General features: G+C 42.0%; 1 protein-coding gene across 2 annotated transcripts in view; it reads left to right on the top strand.

Moving 5' to 3' along the window:
- The window catches only part of SIMC1 (SUMO interacting motifs containing 1), an 86,080-nt gene extending 67,926 nt beyond the window's left edge, over nucleotides 1-18,154 (top strand). For both annotated transcript variants that reach the window (XM_061429954.1, XM_061429955.1), the window contains 3 exons: nucleotides 3,299-3,455; nucleotides 3,595-3,679; nucleotides 17,323-18,154. In XM_061429954.1, the coding sequence (XP_061285938.1) occupies nucleotides 3,299-3,455; nucleotides 3,595-3,679; nucleotides 17,323-17,567 (487 nt within the window). In that variant the 3' untranslated portion in view covers nucleotides 17,568-18,154. The remainder of the gene's footprint in view (nucleotides 1-3,298; nucleotides 3,456-3,594; nucleotides 3,680-17,322) is intronic.
- The last annotated feature ends 2 nt before the right edge of the window (nucleotides 18,155-18,156 follow it).

Here is an 18,156-nt window from a genome sequence, read left to right as displayed (position 1 = left end):
CTATCCAAGTTCCATTTGGTATTATTTCTCTTCCACGTAAAGAAGAGAAATATTAATTTCTTCTCTTCTTTTAATATTTTTTGTACTGCAAGTCTACTTGTAATGCGTTCTTTCAGCTTTTGTTTATCGGTATATGTTATCTCACCATATATGAATAGTGTTTTTACTTGATATGAATTCTGGATTGATAGGTGCTTTTCCTTAGTTTAAAGCTGTTCACTTTCTTCTGGCTTGCTACTGGGAAGTCATTAGAATTTCTTAGTGTTGCTCCCTTTTATGTCACGTGTCTTTTTTCCTCTGGCTGCTGCTCTTTTTTTTTCCGTCTCCTAGATTATGGTAACTAGTTGTAGTTTCCATTATGTTTACCCTGCTTGGGGTTTATTGAGATTCTTGAATCTGTGAGTTGATATTTTTGATCAAAGTTAGAAATATCTTGGGCATTTTAAAAAAATTTTTTGGCCTGAATTCTCATCTTCTGGGAATTCGAGTATATATTTGCTAGGCTGTGTCTCACTGTTCCACAGAACGTTACGGCTCTGTGTTTTCTACTTTTGTTTTTTGTTTGTTTTATTTTGTTTTGACTTATCTTTTTTTCTCTCTCTGTTGCACTTCCTCCTCCTTGATTTTTCTTTTCTTTTGTGGTGCCTAATTTGTTGGTAAGCCTATCCAGTGGATTTTTTTTTTTTAATTTCAGATATTATATCTTTCAGAGCAAGAGCTTCCATTTGGTTCATCCTTAGAGTGTCCATTTCTCTCTGCTGAGAGTCCCCATCTATTCATTTATATATCTTGGTTAGTTGGTTGGTTGGTTGGTTAATCTTAAGCATATTTATAACAGCTGTTCTAAAGTCCTTGTCTACTAATTCCAACATTTATGCCATCTGTTGGTCTGTTTCTGTGGGCATTTTGATCCTGGTTATGGATTCATTTTCCTGTTTTTTCCCTTGTCTAGTAATTTTTTTATTGTATGCCTAACATTGTGAATGGTCCGTTGTTGAGAATCTGAAATTTGCTGACTTCCTTTAAAGAGTATTGACTTTCAATCTGGCAGATAGTGATTTCTTAGCAGATTAGCTTTCTCCTTTTGAAGCTTGTTTCTAGGAATTGTAAGGATAATCTAAAGCAGCCTTTCTTAAGAGACTAATGTCCTGTAGCTTAGTCTTCTGGGGTTGCATCCGAATGCCCAACATGTAATGAGATTTCTCTTCTAGTTCATTGAAACCCCATCTCTCTCAACACTGGGCACTTTCCCGAATCCCCACTCCTCTCACAGCCCTCACTAACTGTTCTCTCCCAGGCTTTGGCTATCTTCCTGTCCATGTGCCAAGGAGGACCATTACAGATATTCCAGCCACCTCAGCTCCCCTGACCCCCAGTCTCTGCTCTGCCCGACAAATCCACTGCTTTCTGTTTAGGACCCATACTTTCCTTGGCCTTAGTTAGAAAGTGCCCCCAGCAGGAAATCTAGGGTAAACACGGGGTTCACCACCTTTGTTTCCCTTTCTCTCAAGAACAGTAGTCATTTGCAGTAGCTTATCCAATGCCTGAAAATAGTTATTTCATATGTTTTGTTCAGGTTTACAATTGTTGATAAAAGGAGAGTCAATCCAATACCAGATATACTTGTTAAGGCTGGATCTGGAAGTTAGCCTTCCTCTCTGTCTTGTTTTTAAAATTTGAATTTGAATTGCTATAGATAATTGTACCTCCATTTCCTACTATGTCCAACACATTAAAATTACTTTCTTGTCCTTTGTATATTTCTGGGTTTGCCATATTGGATTATAAAACCAGGACAAGTGCAGGCTCTGGAGTCAAAACTGGAAGAGAAAATACAGTTTGAAATTAAAAGTTATTGAATAGATCAACTGTCTGTAAAAGTCATATACCAAATGCAGAGTAGAAATTAGACTTTAAAAGAATTTGGAGAATATCTTATGAATGTAATAATTTGGAGTCCTTTGTATTAAAGAAAATTTGTCAGAGAAGGTATAGAATGGTACTAAAAAATACATTAAAGAGATCAAATGGATTTTCATAAATATTTTAGACTTTTATACTTTAGAATGGTAAGCAAAGGTTTTAAAATTATTTATTCTGCTTTTTAAAATTTTGCTTTTACACTAATAACACGTGTCTGGTGGAAGAGCAAAAGGAAAGGGAAGAAGAAAATAAAAATGAATAGATACTTTGTTATTTATCATTGTTATAAGCGGCAGTGGCACCAAGAGCCCCCTATTTTTCCAAATGTTGCCCCACTGCAAAGGGACAGCTGTAGAAGAAAGAACCCTGCTATCTGGGGCAGGTTCTATTGCTGCCGTCTCCTTGTCTGCTCCCTGCCTACTCCTCAGAAACTGCTCTGATGCGCAGACCTGGCAAGAACCACCAACCAAACCTGCAGGCAAAAGCCCTTAGGCAGTCCAGGGATGCACCCTGTGCATCTGAGATTCATCAGAGTCTGGGAGGGAAGCCCACACTGCGTTTAGAACAGTGAGTGGGATTCACCTTCCCGAAGCTCAGCCCTCGTTTTACAGCTCTCCCTCTCAGAAGCCTCTGAGTGTGCTCCAGCCCACCCTCGCTGGCCAAGTCCCTCGGGGACTCCTCGGTCCTAGACGCTTGAAGTTGAAGAAGGCTGTGGTGCCCCAGATGTGTGTATCTCTTGGCCTCTCGGTTTTCGCCATGTGTGTCCTGGCATTGGAGCGCCTCTTACCTTGGGCCTTCCTTACTCCCCTAGCTCACTGCCGCCCATGCCACCTCCCCCGCCAGAGGCTGCTCCCAGCCCCGACCGAGTGTGCTCTGCCGTCTGCGCCACGGGGGCACCACCACACTGTGTACACACTGGCCCTGCGCGTCAGGTTCCTGTGGCACACTTCTCGCCCCTGTTCAACCATCAGCTTTTCGAGAGCAATACCCTCTTTTATTCCTCTTAATAATATTCCTCCTTTGTGCCAATTATGGCACTTTATGGCCATTCAGAAACATTTCATCTTACGATTAATTCTCTTGGTTAGAGTATGCTGTAATTCTTCAAGTGTCCTAAACTAGTCTTTTGCTTTCAAAGGTCAAGGAGTTCCCCCTGCCCCCCACCCCACCCCCCAACCCCCGGTCTGGCAGTTGTCAGTTCATGAATGAACCTGTTTCTGCCCTGTCCACAGGCTTTGTGATTTTGTAGGCCTTCACTGTATTCCTTCTTAGCCTTCTCTGGTTTAGGCAAAGGTTAGAGCATTCGGGGAGAATTGTGGTATATGTTCCTTGAAACAATAGTTGCAATGGTGCACTCTCTCTCTTCTCCATGCAGAGAGATGTTCTTTACTACCATGGAAAGCCACCTCCTACGCTGCAAAGTGCTGGAAATCATATTTCTCCACAGCTGTGAGACGCCCACGCGCCTACCCTTGTCTCTGGCCCAGGCCCTCTATTTTCTGAACCATTCCACATCACTGCTCAAGTGTCAGGTATGTTTTTCCCTACTTCACTTCCAGGCCTAGACCACCTTTTCCTAAATCCGTGAGCTTTTTGTAAGTTACTTAAAAACTGTATAAACCTCTTACTGAGGAAAGAATTTATTACCAACTGCTTTTACTATCTCTGCAGTCAGATAAAACCCAGTGGCAGAAATGGGATGAGCTGGTCGAGCACCTGCAGTTCCTGTTATCCAGTTACCAGCATGTTTTAAGAGGTAAGGAGCATTTGGGCACAAACCAGGTGGTGTGCGAGTCTGGCAATGGACATTATTATGTATTAAAGTCACATAAGGGACTCTATTAACTTCAGTAAATCATTGTTCCTTAGTGTAACTGCAAGAAACAAGAAAGGACATAGCTGGAATCGCTGCTCTGAAACAGAAGAATTCACATAGTATTTTTGTTACAGTACATACGACAGTGGTCCTCACAGTCCTTAGCATTGTGTAGGTAAATGAAAGTTACCCTAACATGAGCAAGATTCAGTAATGACCTGACTAAGCCCTGACAGCTTTCCCGGGCCCATCACTGCAGAATCTTTGTTGGGTGTGGTGCTCACTGACTTGGATGTTGTAAACATCTGTCAGTATGGTACAAATACACAGAAAATCAGTGGCAAGGTAAACATGTACATCTTCCAAACCATGTAAGACTGTGGATGTGGCTCTGCCCCAGTCACAGGCAAAGCCAGTGAGGAGCTGAGAGAGTTAGGTTAGTTAGTTAACTAGCACTCAGGGGCAAATATCAAAAAAGAAAATGGTGGAATAGGTGCTTCAAATAGGAGTGATTTGATCAGCCAAGGATTAATGAGGCCCTTAGGAAAACTAACATGATTATAAATTACATAAGGAAAGATAGTAAGTTTACAAGGGAGAAAACTAACAGTCCTCTTTATGTGATACCCTGAGATCACCTCATCACTTAGGTAATGTTCTTGCCAAAAATTCATGACCTGAATCTAATCAGAAGGAAGCATCAGACAAACCCAGATTGAAGGGCCTTTTACAAACTAACTGGCCTGTACTTTCAAAAGTCCCAATGTCTTAAAAACAAAGGAAGGCTGAAGAACTATTCCAGATTAAAATCAAACTAAAACACATGATATTATATGCAAAACATGATCCTGGAGGGGATCCTGAAAAAAGCTTTATGGTCCAGCTCTCACATCCATACATGACTACTGGAAAAACCACAGCTTTGACTATACAGACCTTTTTTGGCAAAGTGATGTCTCTGCTTTTTAACAGGCTGTCTAGGTTGCTCATAGCTTTTATTACAAGGAGCATGCTTCCTTTGATTTCATGGCTGCAGTCACCAACCACAGTGATTTTGGAGCCCATGAAAATAAAATCTGCCACTGTTTCTGCTTTTTCACAGTCGTAATTCTCCTGGCTTTAATTCTGATGTTGGAACTATATAGGAGTCAAAACTTAGGTCTTCATAATCTGTATATTCATAGCTTCAGTATCACTGATGTCCCATGGTTTTTACTGTAAGAGATGGGTTGTTGATCTCATCTACTATGTATAGGATTCGTAGGGATGGGAGGGCAATTAAAATTAAAATAATAGCAGGTAAAATAGTTCAGATTGTCTCCACTTCTTGTGCATCTATTGTACTGGTGTGGGTTAATTTTGTTGTTAGTATTAGTGAAATAATATAAAGCACTAATGACTAATTAAAAAGACAATTATTAGCATGTGATCATGAAAGTGAAGTAATTCTTCTATAATTGGTGATGTTGCATCTTGAAAACCTAGTTGTATGGGGTATGCCATATGAGACGTACAGGGTTTTCACTTGTAACTTAACTTTGACAAAGTTATATAACATTTTACTAACACCTCATTTATTGAGAGAGACATAGAGGTTATGATGTTGGCTTGAAACCAATAGTAGGGGGTTCGATTCCTTCCTTTCTTATTTTAGGTTAACATATGTGGGTTCTTCAAATGTATGGTATGGCGGGGGGCACCCGTTTAATCATTCTAGGTTTGTTGTGGTTAAATCCACGGTGAAGACTTCTCGCTTGGATGTGAATGCTTCTCAGATAATGAAAACCATTAGCATGACTGCTGTTAGAGAGATAAATGAGCCTATTGATGAGACAGTATTTCATATTGTGTATGCGGCTGGGTAATCGGAGTATCGTTGTGGCATGCCAGATAGTCCTAAGAAGTGTTGTGGAAAGAAAGTCATATTAACACCCACGAATATAATTGCAAAGTGAATTTTGGCTCATGTATCGTTGAGAGTATAGCCTGAGAATAGTGGGAATCAATGCACAAATCCTCCTATAATAGCAAATACAGCTCCTATTGATAAAACATAGTGGAAGTGTGCGACAACGTAATATGTGTCGTGAAGAACAATATCGAGAGAAGAGTTAGCTAATACAATTCCGGTTAGACCTCCTACTGTAAATAAGAAAATAAAGCCCAGGGCTCACATTATAGCAGGGGATCATTTGATATTACCTCCATGAAGTGTTGCTAGTCAACTAAAGACTTTCACCCCGGTTAGGATAGCAATGATCATAGTGGCTGATGTGATGTAGGCCCGTGTGTCGACCTCTATTCCGACCGTGAATATGTGGTGAGCTCATACGATAAACCCTAAAAATCTGATTGATATCATAGCTCAAACTATTCCTATATATCCGAATGGTTCTTTTTTCCCTGAGTAGTAAGTTACAATATGAGAGATTATTCCAAACCCAGGTAGAATAAGAATATAGACTTCGGAGTGTCCAAAGAATCAGAAAAAGTGTTGGTATAGGATAGGGTCCCCTCCTCCTGCCGGGTCAAAGAAGGTTGTATTTAGATTTCGATCTGTTAGTAGCACTGTAATGCCAGCTGCTAGTACAGGAAGTGAGAGGAGTAGTAGTACGGCGGTGATTATTACGGATCACACGAATAGAGGGGTTTGGTATTGTGACATTGCAGGGGGTTTTATGTTAATAATTGTTGTAATAAAGTTAATAGCCCCTAAAATTGAGGAGACACCTGCTAAGTGTAAAGAGAAGATGGTTAGGTCTACTGAGGCTCCTGCATGGGCCAGATTGCCTGCTAAGGGAGGGTACACGGTTCAGCCTGTTCCTGCCCCAGCCTCAACTATGGATGATGCTAGAAGTAGTAGGAAGGAGAGGGGAAGGAGTCAGAAGCTTTTATTATTTATCCAGGGGAATGCTACGTCGGGGGCGCCAATTATTAGAGGGACAAGTCAATTACCAAACCCTCCAATTATGATTGGCATTACTATAAAGAAAATTATTACAAATGCGTGTGCGGTTACAACTACGTTGTAGATCTGGTCGTCTCCAAGCAGGGTTCCGGGTTGGCCCAATTCAGCGCGAATTAGAAGGCTTAGAGCTGTTCCTACTATTCCGGCCCAGGCACCAAATAGCAGATAAAGGGTGCCGATATCTTTATGGTTAGTTGAGAATAGTCAGCGGTTAATGAACATGGGTAAAATGGCTGAGTAAAGCATTAGACTGTAAATCTAAAGACAGAGGTTTGATTCCTCTTTTTACCAGGCCCTGTGGTGAATTTACACGTTGAATTGCAAATTCAAAGAAGCAGCTTCAATTCTGCCGGGGCTTCTCCTGCCTTTTTTTCCTCACGGCTGGAGAAGTAGATTGAAGCCAGTCGACTAGGGTATTTAGCTGTTAACTAAAGTTTCGTGGGGGTAGATCCCACCAGTCTAGTGAGGATTTAGCTTAATTAAAGTGGTTGATTTGCATTCAATTGATGTAAGATATAGTCTTGCAATCCTTCTCAGGAATTAAGTACATTATACTTGCTTAGGGCTTTGAAGACTCTTGGTCTATTTAACCTAAATTCCTACTCTAGTACTGATAGTATTGGTGTGAGCGGTAGTAGTATGGTGGATAGTACAACTATTGTTGGTAGGAGGGTTATTTTTTTTGTGAGGGAAAATGGTCATTTTATTTTTATATTGTTTGTAGAGGGGAATATTGTTAGTGTGGTAGAGTATGTGAGTCGTATGTAGAAATATAGGTTTAATAGTGCTGTGATTGCTATGAGGGTGGGTAGAATAACGTTGTCATTTTTTGTTATCTCTTGGATGATTATTCATTTTGGTATGAATCCTGATAGGGGAGGGAGTCCTTCTATTGATAAGAGGGTGACAAGAACTAGGATGGTTATAACGGGTGTTTTATTTCTTGTGTGTGATAGTGATAAGATGGTGGTGGTGGAGTTGGCTATGAATAGAGTGAATATGGTGGAAGTTGTAATAATGTAGATGGTTAAGTTTAGTAGTGTTATAGTGGGGTTGTGTGGTAGTACTGCTGTTATTCAGCCTATGTGAGCGATTGATGAGTAGGCTATAATTTTTCGAAGTTGGGTCTGATTTAGTCCTCCTCAGCCTCCGATTATAATTGATAGAATTGATAGGGTTAGAATTAGATTTAGGTTAATTGATGGGGAGACTTGGTAGAGTACAGATATGGGTGCTAATTTTTGTCATGTCAGTCAGATTAGGCCAGAGAATAGGGGAATGCCTTGTGTTACTTCTGGGACTCAAAAGTGGAATGGGGCTAGTCCCAGTTTCATGGCGAGGGCTATTGTTATGAGTGTTGAGGCTACTGGGTTGAATAACTTTATCACGGTTCATTGGCCTGAGAATATCAGGTTGATGATGATGGCTATTATTAATAGTATTGAGGCTGTTGATTGGGTTAAGAAGTATTTAGTTGATGCTTCTGTGGCTCATGGGTTATGGTTTTTTATTATAATGGGAATAATGGCAAGTATATTTATTTCAAACCCAATTCAGATGAGTAGTCAGTGGGAACTAATTATGACAATAATGGTTCCTAGTATAATGGTTGATAAAATAATAGTGAAGATAATTGGGTTTATTAGTACGGGAAGGGTATAAACCAACATTTTCGGGGTATGGGCCCGATAGCTTAATTAGCTGACCTTACTGTTAGAATTTGGTGTAATTGGGAGCACGGAGAGTTTTGGATTCTTAGGGGTAGGTTCAATTCCTATAATTCTAGAAATAAGAGGGGTTGAACCTCTATTATTTACTCTATCAAAGTAACTCTTTTGTCAGACATATTTCTTATGTTTGTGGGGGGATGCTTGATAGAAGAATAGGTAGTGATACGTGTCATATGCATAGGGCTAGTGTCAGAGGTAAGCAGTTTTTTCATAGTAAATGTATTCATTGGTCATAACGGAATCGAGGATAGGATGCTCAGATTCATAGAAAGGAGATTGTAAGTAGTCGGGACTTAATGGTAAAATTGATTTTGTAGAATTCTGGTATGTATGGGTTGTGAGATGTTCCTAGAAATAAAATTGCTGTAAAAATGTTTATTATGATGATATTTGTGTATTCTGCTATGAAGAATAGGGCGAATGGTCCTGCTGCATATTTGCCATGAAATGATGGGACTGGATGCCATGATTTTAGTTTTTTGAGTGTTGAGTTTTAAGCCAGCTTTTTCATTCTCCTCTTTAAACCCTCATCAAGAAGCTCTTTAGTTCCTCTTCACTTTCTGCCATTATATTGATATCATCTGCATATCTGAGGTTGTTGATATTTCTGCCGTAAGTCTTGATTCCAGCTTGTGTTTCATCCTGCCTGGCATTTCTCATGACGTACTCTGCATAGAAGTTAAATAAGCAGGGTGAGAATATACAGCCTTGACGTACTCTTTTCCCCATTTGGAACCAGTCTGTTGTTCCATGTCCAGTTCTAACTGTTGCTTCCTGACCTGCATACAGGTTTCTCAGGAGACAGGTCAGGTGGTCTGGTATTCCCATCTCTCTAAGAATTTTCCACAGTTTGTTGTGATTCACACAGTCAAAGGCTTTAGCATAGTCAATGAATAAGAAGTAGATGTTTTTTCTGTAATCCCCTTGCTTTTTCTATGATCCAACAGATGTCGGCAATTTGATCTCTGGTTCCTCTGCCTTTTTCCACATCCAGCTTGTACATCTGGAAGTTCTCAGTTTACATACTGGTGAAGCCTAGCTTGAAGGACTTTGAGCATTACCTTGCTAGCATGTGAAATGAGCTCAATTGTAAGATAATTTGAACATTCTTCAACATTGCCTTTCTTTGGGATTGGGTAGGATGAAAACTGACCTTTTCCAGTCCTGTGGCCACTGCAGAGTTTTCAAAATTTGTTGACATATTGTGTGCGGCACTTTAACAGCATCATCTTTTAGGATTTGAGATAGCTCAGCTGGAATTCCATCACCTCTACTAGCTTTGTTCATAGTAATGCTTCCTAAGGCCCACTTGAATTCACACTGCAGAATGTCTGGCTCTAAGTGAGTGACCACACCATCATGGTTATCTGGGTCATTAACACCTTTTTTGTACAGTTCTTCTGTGTATTCTTGCCACCTCTTCTTAATCTCTTCTGCTTCTTTTAGGTTCTTGCTATTTCTGCTCTTTATTCTGTCCTTAGTATATATATATATTGCATATATATGTGTGTGTGTATATATACACCTATATACACACATACATGATCTAACTGCCATGATCATATTGAGGTTGATTTTAGCTCGGTAATGCTCTTGGGAAGATAAGATGGTCCTTACACCCTCTTTTGCTTGGAATGGAGGAAGGTATTACAGAAACATTTAAAAAAAATTAAAAACACTGGATTTAATATAGAAGTTCTGGGTTTGAATCACAGTTCCATCACCTAATCACCTACTCTTCATTGGGCAGCTATCTTTATATCTCTAGACCTCAGTTTCTTCCTTCTATAGAATAGGGATGATAATACATAACTTGCCAAGACTAATTGCTAATAGGCATGAAATAATGCCACCCCACTCCAGTACTCTTGCCTGGAAAATCCCATGGACGGAGGAGCCTGGAAGGCTGTGGTCCATGGGGTCGCTGAGGGTCAGACACGACTGAGCGACTTCACTTTCACTTTTCACTTTCATGCATTGGAGAAGGAAATGGCAACCCACTCCAGTGTTCTTGCCTGGAGAATCCCAGGGATGGGGAAGCCTGGTGGGCTGCTGCCTATGGGGTTGCACAGAGTTGGACACGACTGAAGTGTCTTAGCAGCAGCAGCAGCAGCATGAAATAAAGCAGAAAGTGCTCAGTCAATGTTAGCTGACTGTCAGGCTGCCTGTTGCCAGGCCAGGAGTATGCTACAAGGTCTTCTCTGCTTCAGACCCTTGTAACTAAAACATAACAGAGCATTGTCAAGGCCATGACGTGTGGTTGTGTGGTTTGTGCATTTTTTAACACGCTCAAAGAAAGGTACGTGTCCTTTTAAGGACAAAGCCCCAAAGGCAAATTCCATGTGTCCTCAGCCTCACTGAAGTTTATGTAATTGTTTCTTTTGGAGATCTAGCAGAAAGTTTAATATTAAAGCAGCTTGGTTTTGTTTAAAGTTCACCTTTAATATTTGTTCATTTCTGGTTTGTTTCCCAGGGAATATACCTGGGTCATGGGCAATAGTGATTTAAGGTGGACATGGGACTACTTTTATTACAGAATATTCTCTTCTGCCTTGAATAAGGGAGAGGAAGCTCTCAGACCAGTGTATACTGACCAAGAATAAATGGGGTATTCCAATCCTGTTTTATCCTTAGCATCTGCCGGGGTCCAGCCCCGGCTGATCCAGGGTATTCGAAGGAGAGACAGCATAGGCGACCTATTTATTTAAATATTTATCAAAGATATAAAGAGTAATAGAATAAGGCTAGCTCAGTGAGGAAATTCAGTGGAGAAAAGAGGCTGAATAATTCAGCCAGAAGGTAAGAGAAAGAACAACATGGGGAGACCAAGTTTCGGTGAACAAGGCCCACACTTTATTTTCCAAAGTAGTTTTTATACCTTAAGTTGTGCATAGAGGATAATGGGGGAAGGGGTGGAGTCATGCAGGGACAGCAGTTCCTGGTCCTAATCGAAGCCAGGCTTTCAAACTTATCATATGCAAAAGTTCAGGTGAATTGCATCATCTTCTGGCCAGGAGGCCTGTTAACATTTTAAGAAACTTATCTTTCTCTAAAGGTGATTATTCCAAAGTCAGGTACCAGCCTCCAAAAAAGCATTGGACAAAGCTGCATTCCTATAGGGCAAAGGTGAGGTGGGCTCAATCAAGAAAAGACTTAACTCAAGGGTCCAAGGTTACAAACATTGAGGCTACTACTTACATTTCTATACACCCATTATATCAATCAATACACTGCCAAGGACACAGTAGGTAAGGAGTATGGAGACTTAGCAGCAAACATTGGCCCAATAAGTGAAAAACCCTTCACCAATACAATTTCTAATCAATCTTTTAACTACTCAAAGGAATCTGTGTTTAGACAGTTTAGAACATCTCCTGCCTCTCACAGTTGGGAGGCTCTGAGCAATCACATGTGGCCGGAAAAACCTATTCAGGCAGGCTAGAGGATTTCCAAAGGAGTTTGTAGGTTGAAACACTGTCACACCCAGGAATTATTAACTGGAACTGTAAGCTAACTCTTTTTCAGAGAGAGGTAGTGGGGGACAGCCCCCCGTAAATCAGAGGTGTAGGTGAAAGCACAAAGCAGAAAGTAGGCAGACTCTGGTTTTGGGGGTAGATGCTCGAGAATTTCCAGGGGGACTCCTGAAGCTCAATCCCGCCTTTGCGTATGACGAGCCTCCTTCCTCATGACCTTTGTCATGGGCGGAGTTCCTCACGCTGGCTCCCGGCAGTGATAGAATTCCAGTTGAGCTATTCCAGATCCTGAAAGATGATGCTGTGGAAAGTGCTGCACTCAATATGCAATATGCACTCAATATGCAATATGCCGGCTCCCGGCAGCATCCTTTTCAGCTTCTTTGGAAAAGAGTTAAGAAGGAGAAGAAATATTTAGAACCAGAAGTTTGAAAAGAGTGTCCTGCAGAAAACACAACTGAATGGTTCCCTGAAACAGTCAATGTCTTGATCAGGAGGCATTTTACTGTGACAGCTCCGTAGTCATCTCTGCCCAGTTCAAGTTGGGGGAGGACGTCATTTGAGTGTGTTTTGAGGTCAGCCAGAGTTGTCCAATGGGCTTCCAGGTGGCGCAGCAGATAAAGAATCTCCCTGCAATTCAGGAGGCATAGGTTCGATCCCTGGGTGGAGAAGATCCCCTGGAGGGGGGCATGGCAACCCACTGCAGTATTCTTGCCTGGAGAATGCCATGGACAGAGGAGCCTGGCGGGCTACAGTCCATAGGGTTGCAGAGTGTCAGACACGACTGAAGCGACTGAGCACACACAGAGTTGTCCAACTCCAAGGGTTGGGGAGGAAAGAAAGAGGTTGGGGAGTCCAAGTTTGCCCTTTGTTTATGGGAACTTCTAAGGAGGAAGAGAGGAAGGGAGCATAGACAAATTCATATACACTGGCTTATCTAACCCAGTAAGCCTGTGAGATGAGTACCAACCCCCTTTCACACATGGGCAAACAGAAGCTGAGAGGAAAGTAGAGGCAGAGCCAGGGTTCAAACTTAGGTCTGTTGCCAGAGTCTGTGGATGGTGGAAACACACTGGAGGAAATTAACTTTCTGTGAAATCCCAGATGAGATTAGATGAGGTTCTAAGGAATTTCTGATGCCCACTTTCTAAACTCTCTATACATGGTTAAATTACTTTCATACTGACCCTTGACCTTGGGGAGCAATGTATCTTGAACCCCCACATTTTGTAAATGTTCCCATAGAGGTCACAGCAGCCCCTGAGAGGTGGATGCTGGGCTGTCACTTGAGCTGAGGGAAGCGAGCCCCCACACCCCAGTTTCACACCCGTGAAACTCAAGTCCGAGCCTTAGCAAAATAACGAGTTGCCATATGCTGTGAGTTCTCCTGATGCATGTGAGTAATTAGAATATACTTTAAAGCTATGAATCTAGGAATTTAAACATATGGTATTTAAATGAACAAAATGCTTTTCCTGAATTTCACTCTGGGCCACTGAGGGTGATGCGGAAGTCAGACACCTGTTCATTCCAAGGAGAGTCTCACACACAGCCTTCCTGCAAGGAGCCTCATCCACAGAGTGGAGAAAAGCAGACTCAGGCACAATCAGTTCAGTTCATACATTCATCCAGACAACAAATATTTACCCAACGCCTCCTCTGTGTCTGGTTCATTGGGAAAACTTCAGTGTCTAAAACTAACATGGCCCCTGCCCTCCTAGAGCTTAACTGTCTAGTGAAGTGATTGGCTTGAAACAAACCATCACACTAGTAACATAATTGCAGTGAAAATAAATGCTGTGAAGGGAAAAAGTGGGACTTAAATTGTTTATGGGGGAACTCAGGAAGGCCTCCCTGAAGGAGTAATACTCAGACTAAGATGTGAAGTACTGCTATTAGCCAGGCAAATGGGGAGGGCAAAGTTTCCCAGAAAGAAGAAACAGCATGTCCAGGGACCTTGAGGCCAGAAGCTACTTAGTGAGTCCAAGGAACACAGAACAGACTAGTAGGACTAGGATTCAGTGAGCAAGGGGAGAGCGGGAAGCAAGACCGCAGGCCTAGACAGGAGCGGGCGTGAAGGGCCCTCCGGTTAGGGAGCTCACTCACCTTGATTCCCAAGTGAAGGGAACCCAGCAAGATGGTTGACGTCAGGCCCGATGGGTGGCGGACAGGCTGAGGACGTGAGAGATCGGGGAGGGCAATGGTGACGAGGGTGTGACAGGCCAGGGGTGTCGAGGCTGAAGATACACCCAGGGTTCGGCCGGTATTGACACGGAGGTACATGGAAGAGCTGCAGAGACGGTAAAGGGCTCCATGTGACCTTTAGATCGGAGGCCCCGGTGACAATGACCTTGACACATGATAATCGCTAGCCCTAGTATTGACCCAGAGACTAGTAACGGCACTCCCAGCCCAAGTATCTCGAGCCAGGCCTTGTGCCACATAAGCCCTTTGCAAAGACTGCCTCACACAACAACCCCAAGAACCTCTGCGGTAAGAACTCTCATTCCTACTGAAGCATAAAATCCAAGGCCCCCGCCGGCTGGGCCAGGATGGTTCAAGTCCACTGGCCAGGACTTCCTCCCCCTGGGCGGTGGGTAGGTAGGCACTGCTAACCTTTGCTTCTCTGAACTTCCTGTGTTAATAGACTCCAAGTTCCTCTTGCTCCCAAGTCTCCCCTATCCCTCTCTTTGCAGCCAATTCTTTGTTATTTTGAAGTCATTTTCATGTTTTTCAGAGTAGCACATGCTTTAAGAAAATCAAATTCTACTAAAAGGATTTTGTCCCCCGTGACCATTCTTCCCAAGTAGAAGACTGAAGTATTGCACATTTCACTGCTTAAAACATTCCACATACCTCCTTTTGCTTTCAGAAGACAAACTCCACACTGGTCTGTGACCCAAGCTGCCTGCCAGTCTCTTCTAGTCCTGTTTTCTTTCTTACTACCCAGCTCTAACCTCTAGTTTTCCAAACAAGCTTTTCCTGTATCATTTGCACCTTTTCCCACTACATGGACTGCTTTTCCGCTAGACTTTTACATGCTTACCTCCTTATCCTTTGGGACTCAACTAAGAGGCCCTCCCCAACTAGAATGCGCCGCTTCCCTTGTATCCTCAGTGTTCCTGTTATCACGGCACCCAGTTTATTTGGTTGCACTCACCAAAACCACAACTGTCTTTGTTGACTGGTTCACTGTCAGGCTTCCTGCGGCTAGAACGTCAGTCCATGAGGGCTGGGCCCAGGTCTCTGATCGCACTGTCTCCCCGGAGCCTAGCCCTGTCCCAGAGGCAGGGTAGACGCTCACTGTAAACGCTGTTTAAATGTTGAAATGCCCCTATGATGACATCTCAGGGCTGCTGTGCCTCCTGTTTCCAGACTTTTTGGATATTCTACAATCTATTACACTTTTTTTTTTTCAGTTGATTGTTTTCTCAAATTTCTACACCCTGTAGTTCAGTCCTTCTAGTAACCGTTAATGAAGGTGCCATCGCCCCCTTTTATAAATGAGATGGAGAAATGACGCTGGCATGGTCTCTGGTGCGCCCGGACTCAAGGCCTGCAGGGCCCTTCCCTCCGTTTGCCTTACTTGTGACCCTGTGCTCCTGGGCCTCGACTCCACACACTTCCAGAGCCCTGCTGGGACCGACTCATGGTTTTGTAATGGATACCTTTAGAAGTTTTTACTTTCCCCCAGCATTTTATTTTTGGACCTACAGAAAAGTTTAAGGAGTAGTATGATGTACACTCATATAACCTTTACCTTGATTCAGAAGCTGTTAATGTTTTGCCATATTTGGCTTATCTATTGATCTATCCACATACTTTTTTTGCTGAACCAGTTAAAAGTAAGTTACGCTATCATAATCCTTCATGGTTAAATACTTCAGCTTAAGAATATTCTCCTACATACCACTATTCATTATCCCACTGATTTTATCCTTGATACAATGTTACCTAATATGTGCCAGTAATACCCTTGACTGGTGTTTGGTTTTGCTTTGGGTCAGGATTCAGTCAGACATCACACGCTGTACTAGGTTGGTGTGCTCTTCGGCTTCCTGTCATCTAGCACAGCTGCCAGCCTTTGCTTGTCTCTCGTAATGGGACATTTTTGAAGAGTCCAGGTCAGTTATTTCATAGAACACTGCACAGTTGGGGTTGCCTAGCTATTCTCTCATAAGCAGTAAGAACACAGAAGAGATGAGGGTGTCCACCCCTTTCCAGTGCGTTACATCAAGAGGCAGGAACATCAGTTTGGTCTCATTGATGTTAAGTTGGACCATATGGTCAAGGAGTGTCTATGAGATTTCTCCTGTGTTTTCTTCCCAGAGGGTAAAACTTTGAGACTCAATATCCTGTTTAGCCTTTCATTTGGTGAACTACTAAACTGATTTAGTAGATTGAAAAAATGGTCCCTTTCTAGTTATGTATCCCTTCTACATTTCTTAACTGGCCTTCTGGTAAAAATGACCTTTCCCTTCTCCCTGCACTCATTCTTATTTACTATGGATTTGGGACATTTTAAAATTCAGTGTGTTAATAGTCCCTTTTTTTTTTTTTTTTTTTGCCATTATTTACCATCATATTGTTCAAAATGTGGCCAACAGGAACTCTCTAACGTGTCCCCCTTAGTTTCTAAGCATTCCCTTACTTTCTTATGAAAAAAAGTCCCAGGTTCACCTTGTAACTTCCTTGCCATGATCCTAAAATCAGCCTTTTTGCCAAGAGTTCTGGCATCTCTTAGTGGGGAGTGGGAAATAGTATTTTGAAACCAAGATCCAGGTGCTGAGCATGCTGACTGCTACTGGGACAGCCATCAGTTATTATTGCTTCTAGGCCCTTTCTGACAAGAGCTAGTAAATTATGTAATTAAAAAAAAAAGTCCATACTGATACCTGTTTCCACTTCCACAGAATTCTTCCTCTTCCTGTTCCTTAACTCAATCTTTTCTCCCACAGTGAGAACCCTTGCTTTATTCTCAACAACACGAATGCATTTATTCATTTGGTCTATCCTGCCATACATACAAAATGGATTCTTTTAAATAGAATTACAATAAACCAAAATCATGACAAACTTACCACGTAAAACTTAGTATTTCTTTGCAATTCTTTTCAAAGAATAGTTCTCCATTTTATATCCATTTGAAATAGTTTCATTTAATATAGGTTCATTGTCTAAATCAACAAAGGAAAAAGAACTAAAACCAAGGCTTTTTTTTTTTTTTAATACTAAAACCTGAGGTCCAGAGAGAACCAGAACAAAGGACCTTTCAGAAATGGGCCTTTGACTTGTAGCCTAGTCACTCGTCAACAAATCTTTGCCTAGACCCTACCTACCAAATTTCCATCTTCCCCAGTCATAGAATAAAAGTCGTACAGAACAGTGCCTCTGACTTTTTCCCTCTTGCAGAGCACTTGCGGAGCTCAGTGATTGACCGGAAAGACTTAATAATCAAAAGAATCAAGCCCAAGCCCCAGCAGGGAGACGATATCTCCGTGGTGGACGTGGAGAAGCAGATCGAGGCCTTCCGCAGCCGCCTGGTCCGCATGCTGGGGGAGCCGCTCGTCCCGCAGCTGCAGGACAAGGTGCACCTCCTCAGGCTCCTGCTCTTCTTTGCCGCAGACCTGAACCCCGACTCGGAGGCCTCTCCGTAGGCCCAGAGCAGCCCAAGGTCGTCCGAGGCACTGAACACCGAGAATACCTCCTGAAGTCCACCTCCAACTGCTTGGAAGTCCCAGAAGTATAGAAAGTAGTTTAAAATCTAACAGGACCAAACCTACCTTATTTATCTGTAGGCTATGATAACTTTCTAACTCTTTAGTAAACATTTTTTTTTTAACAACCCTGTCCTAGCCTCTTCTCAGATATGAGTTAAATACACACGGTGTATATATTTTTTAATAAATTATTTATGTATACTTTTTTGAAACAGGTAATACTGTATGCACTATATATCTAACATTTCCATTCAAGATGTGAAAAAAAGAATCCATGTGCTGAAAAAATTCGAGACGTCAATGTTACGTCATTCAAGGTACTGAGAACCTGTTTCAAAAGAGAAAGATGTTTGTCTCCCTAATGGAAAACAAACATCCTATGTTGGACCTGTGATACTGCCTATTTGTGGCCAGTCTGTTAAGACCTAGTGTAATGAAGGGGGATAGAAACAAAAATACTGAGTGTGCTGCAAAAGAATTGATGTGAAAAGGATACAATAAAAAGGCAATGGTGTTTCAAAATACC

Source organism: Bos javanicus, chromosome 10 (genome assembly GCF_032452875.1).
Source record: "Bos javanicus breed banteng chromosome 10, ARS-OSU_banteng_1.0, whole genome shotgun sequence".
Classification (NCBI taxonomy): domain Eukaryota; kingdom Metazoa; phylum Chordata; class Mammalia; order Artiodactyla; family Bovidae; genus Bos; species Bos javanicus.
Note: the sequence above shows the minus strand (reverse complement) of the source record. Positions and strands in the feature narration are given on the sequence as shown.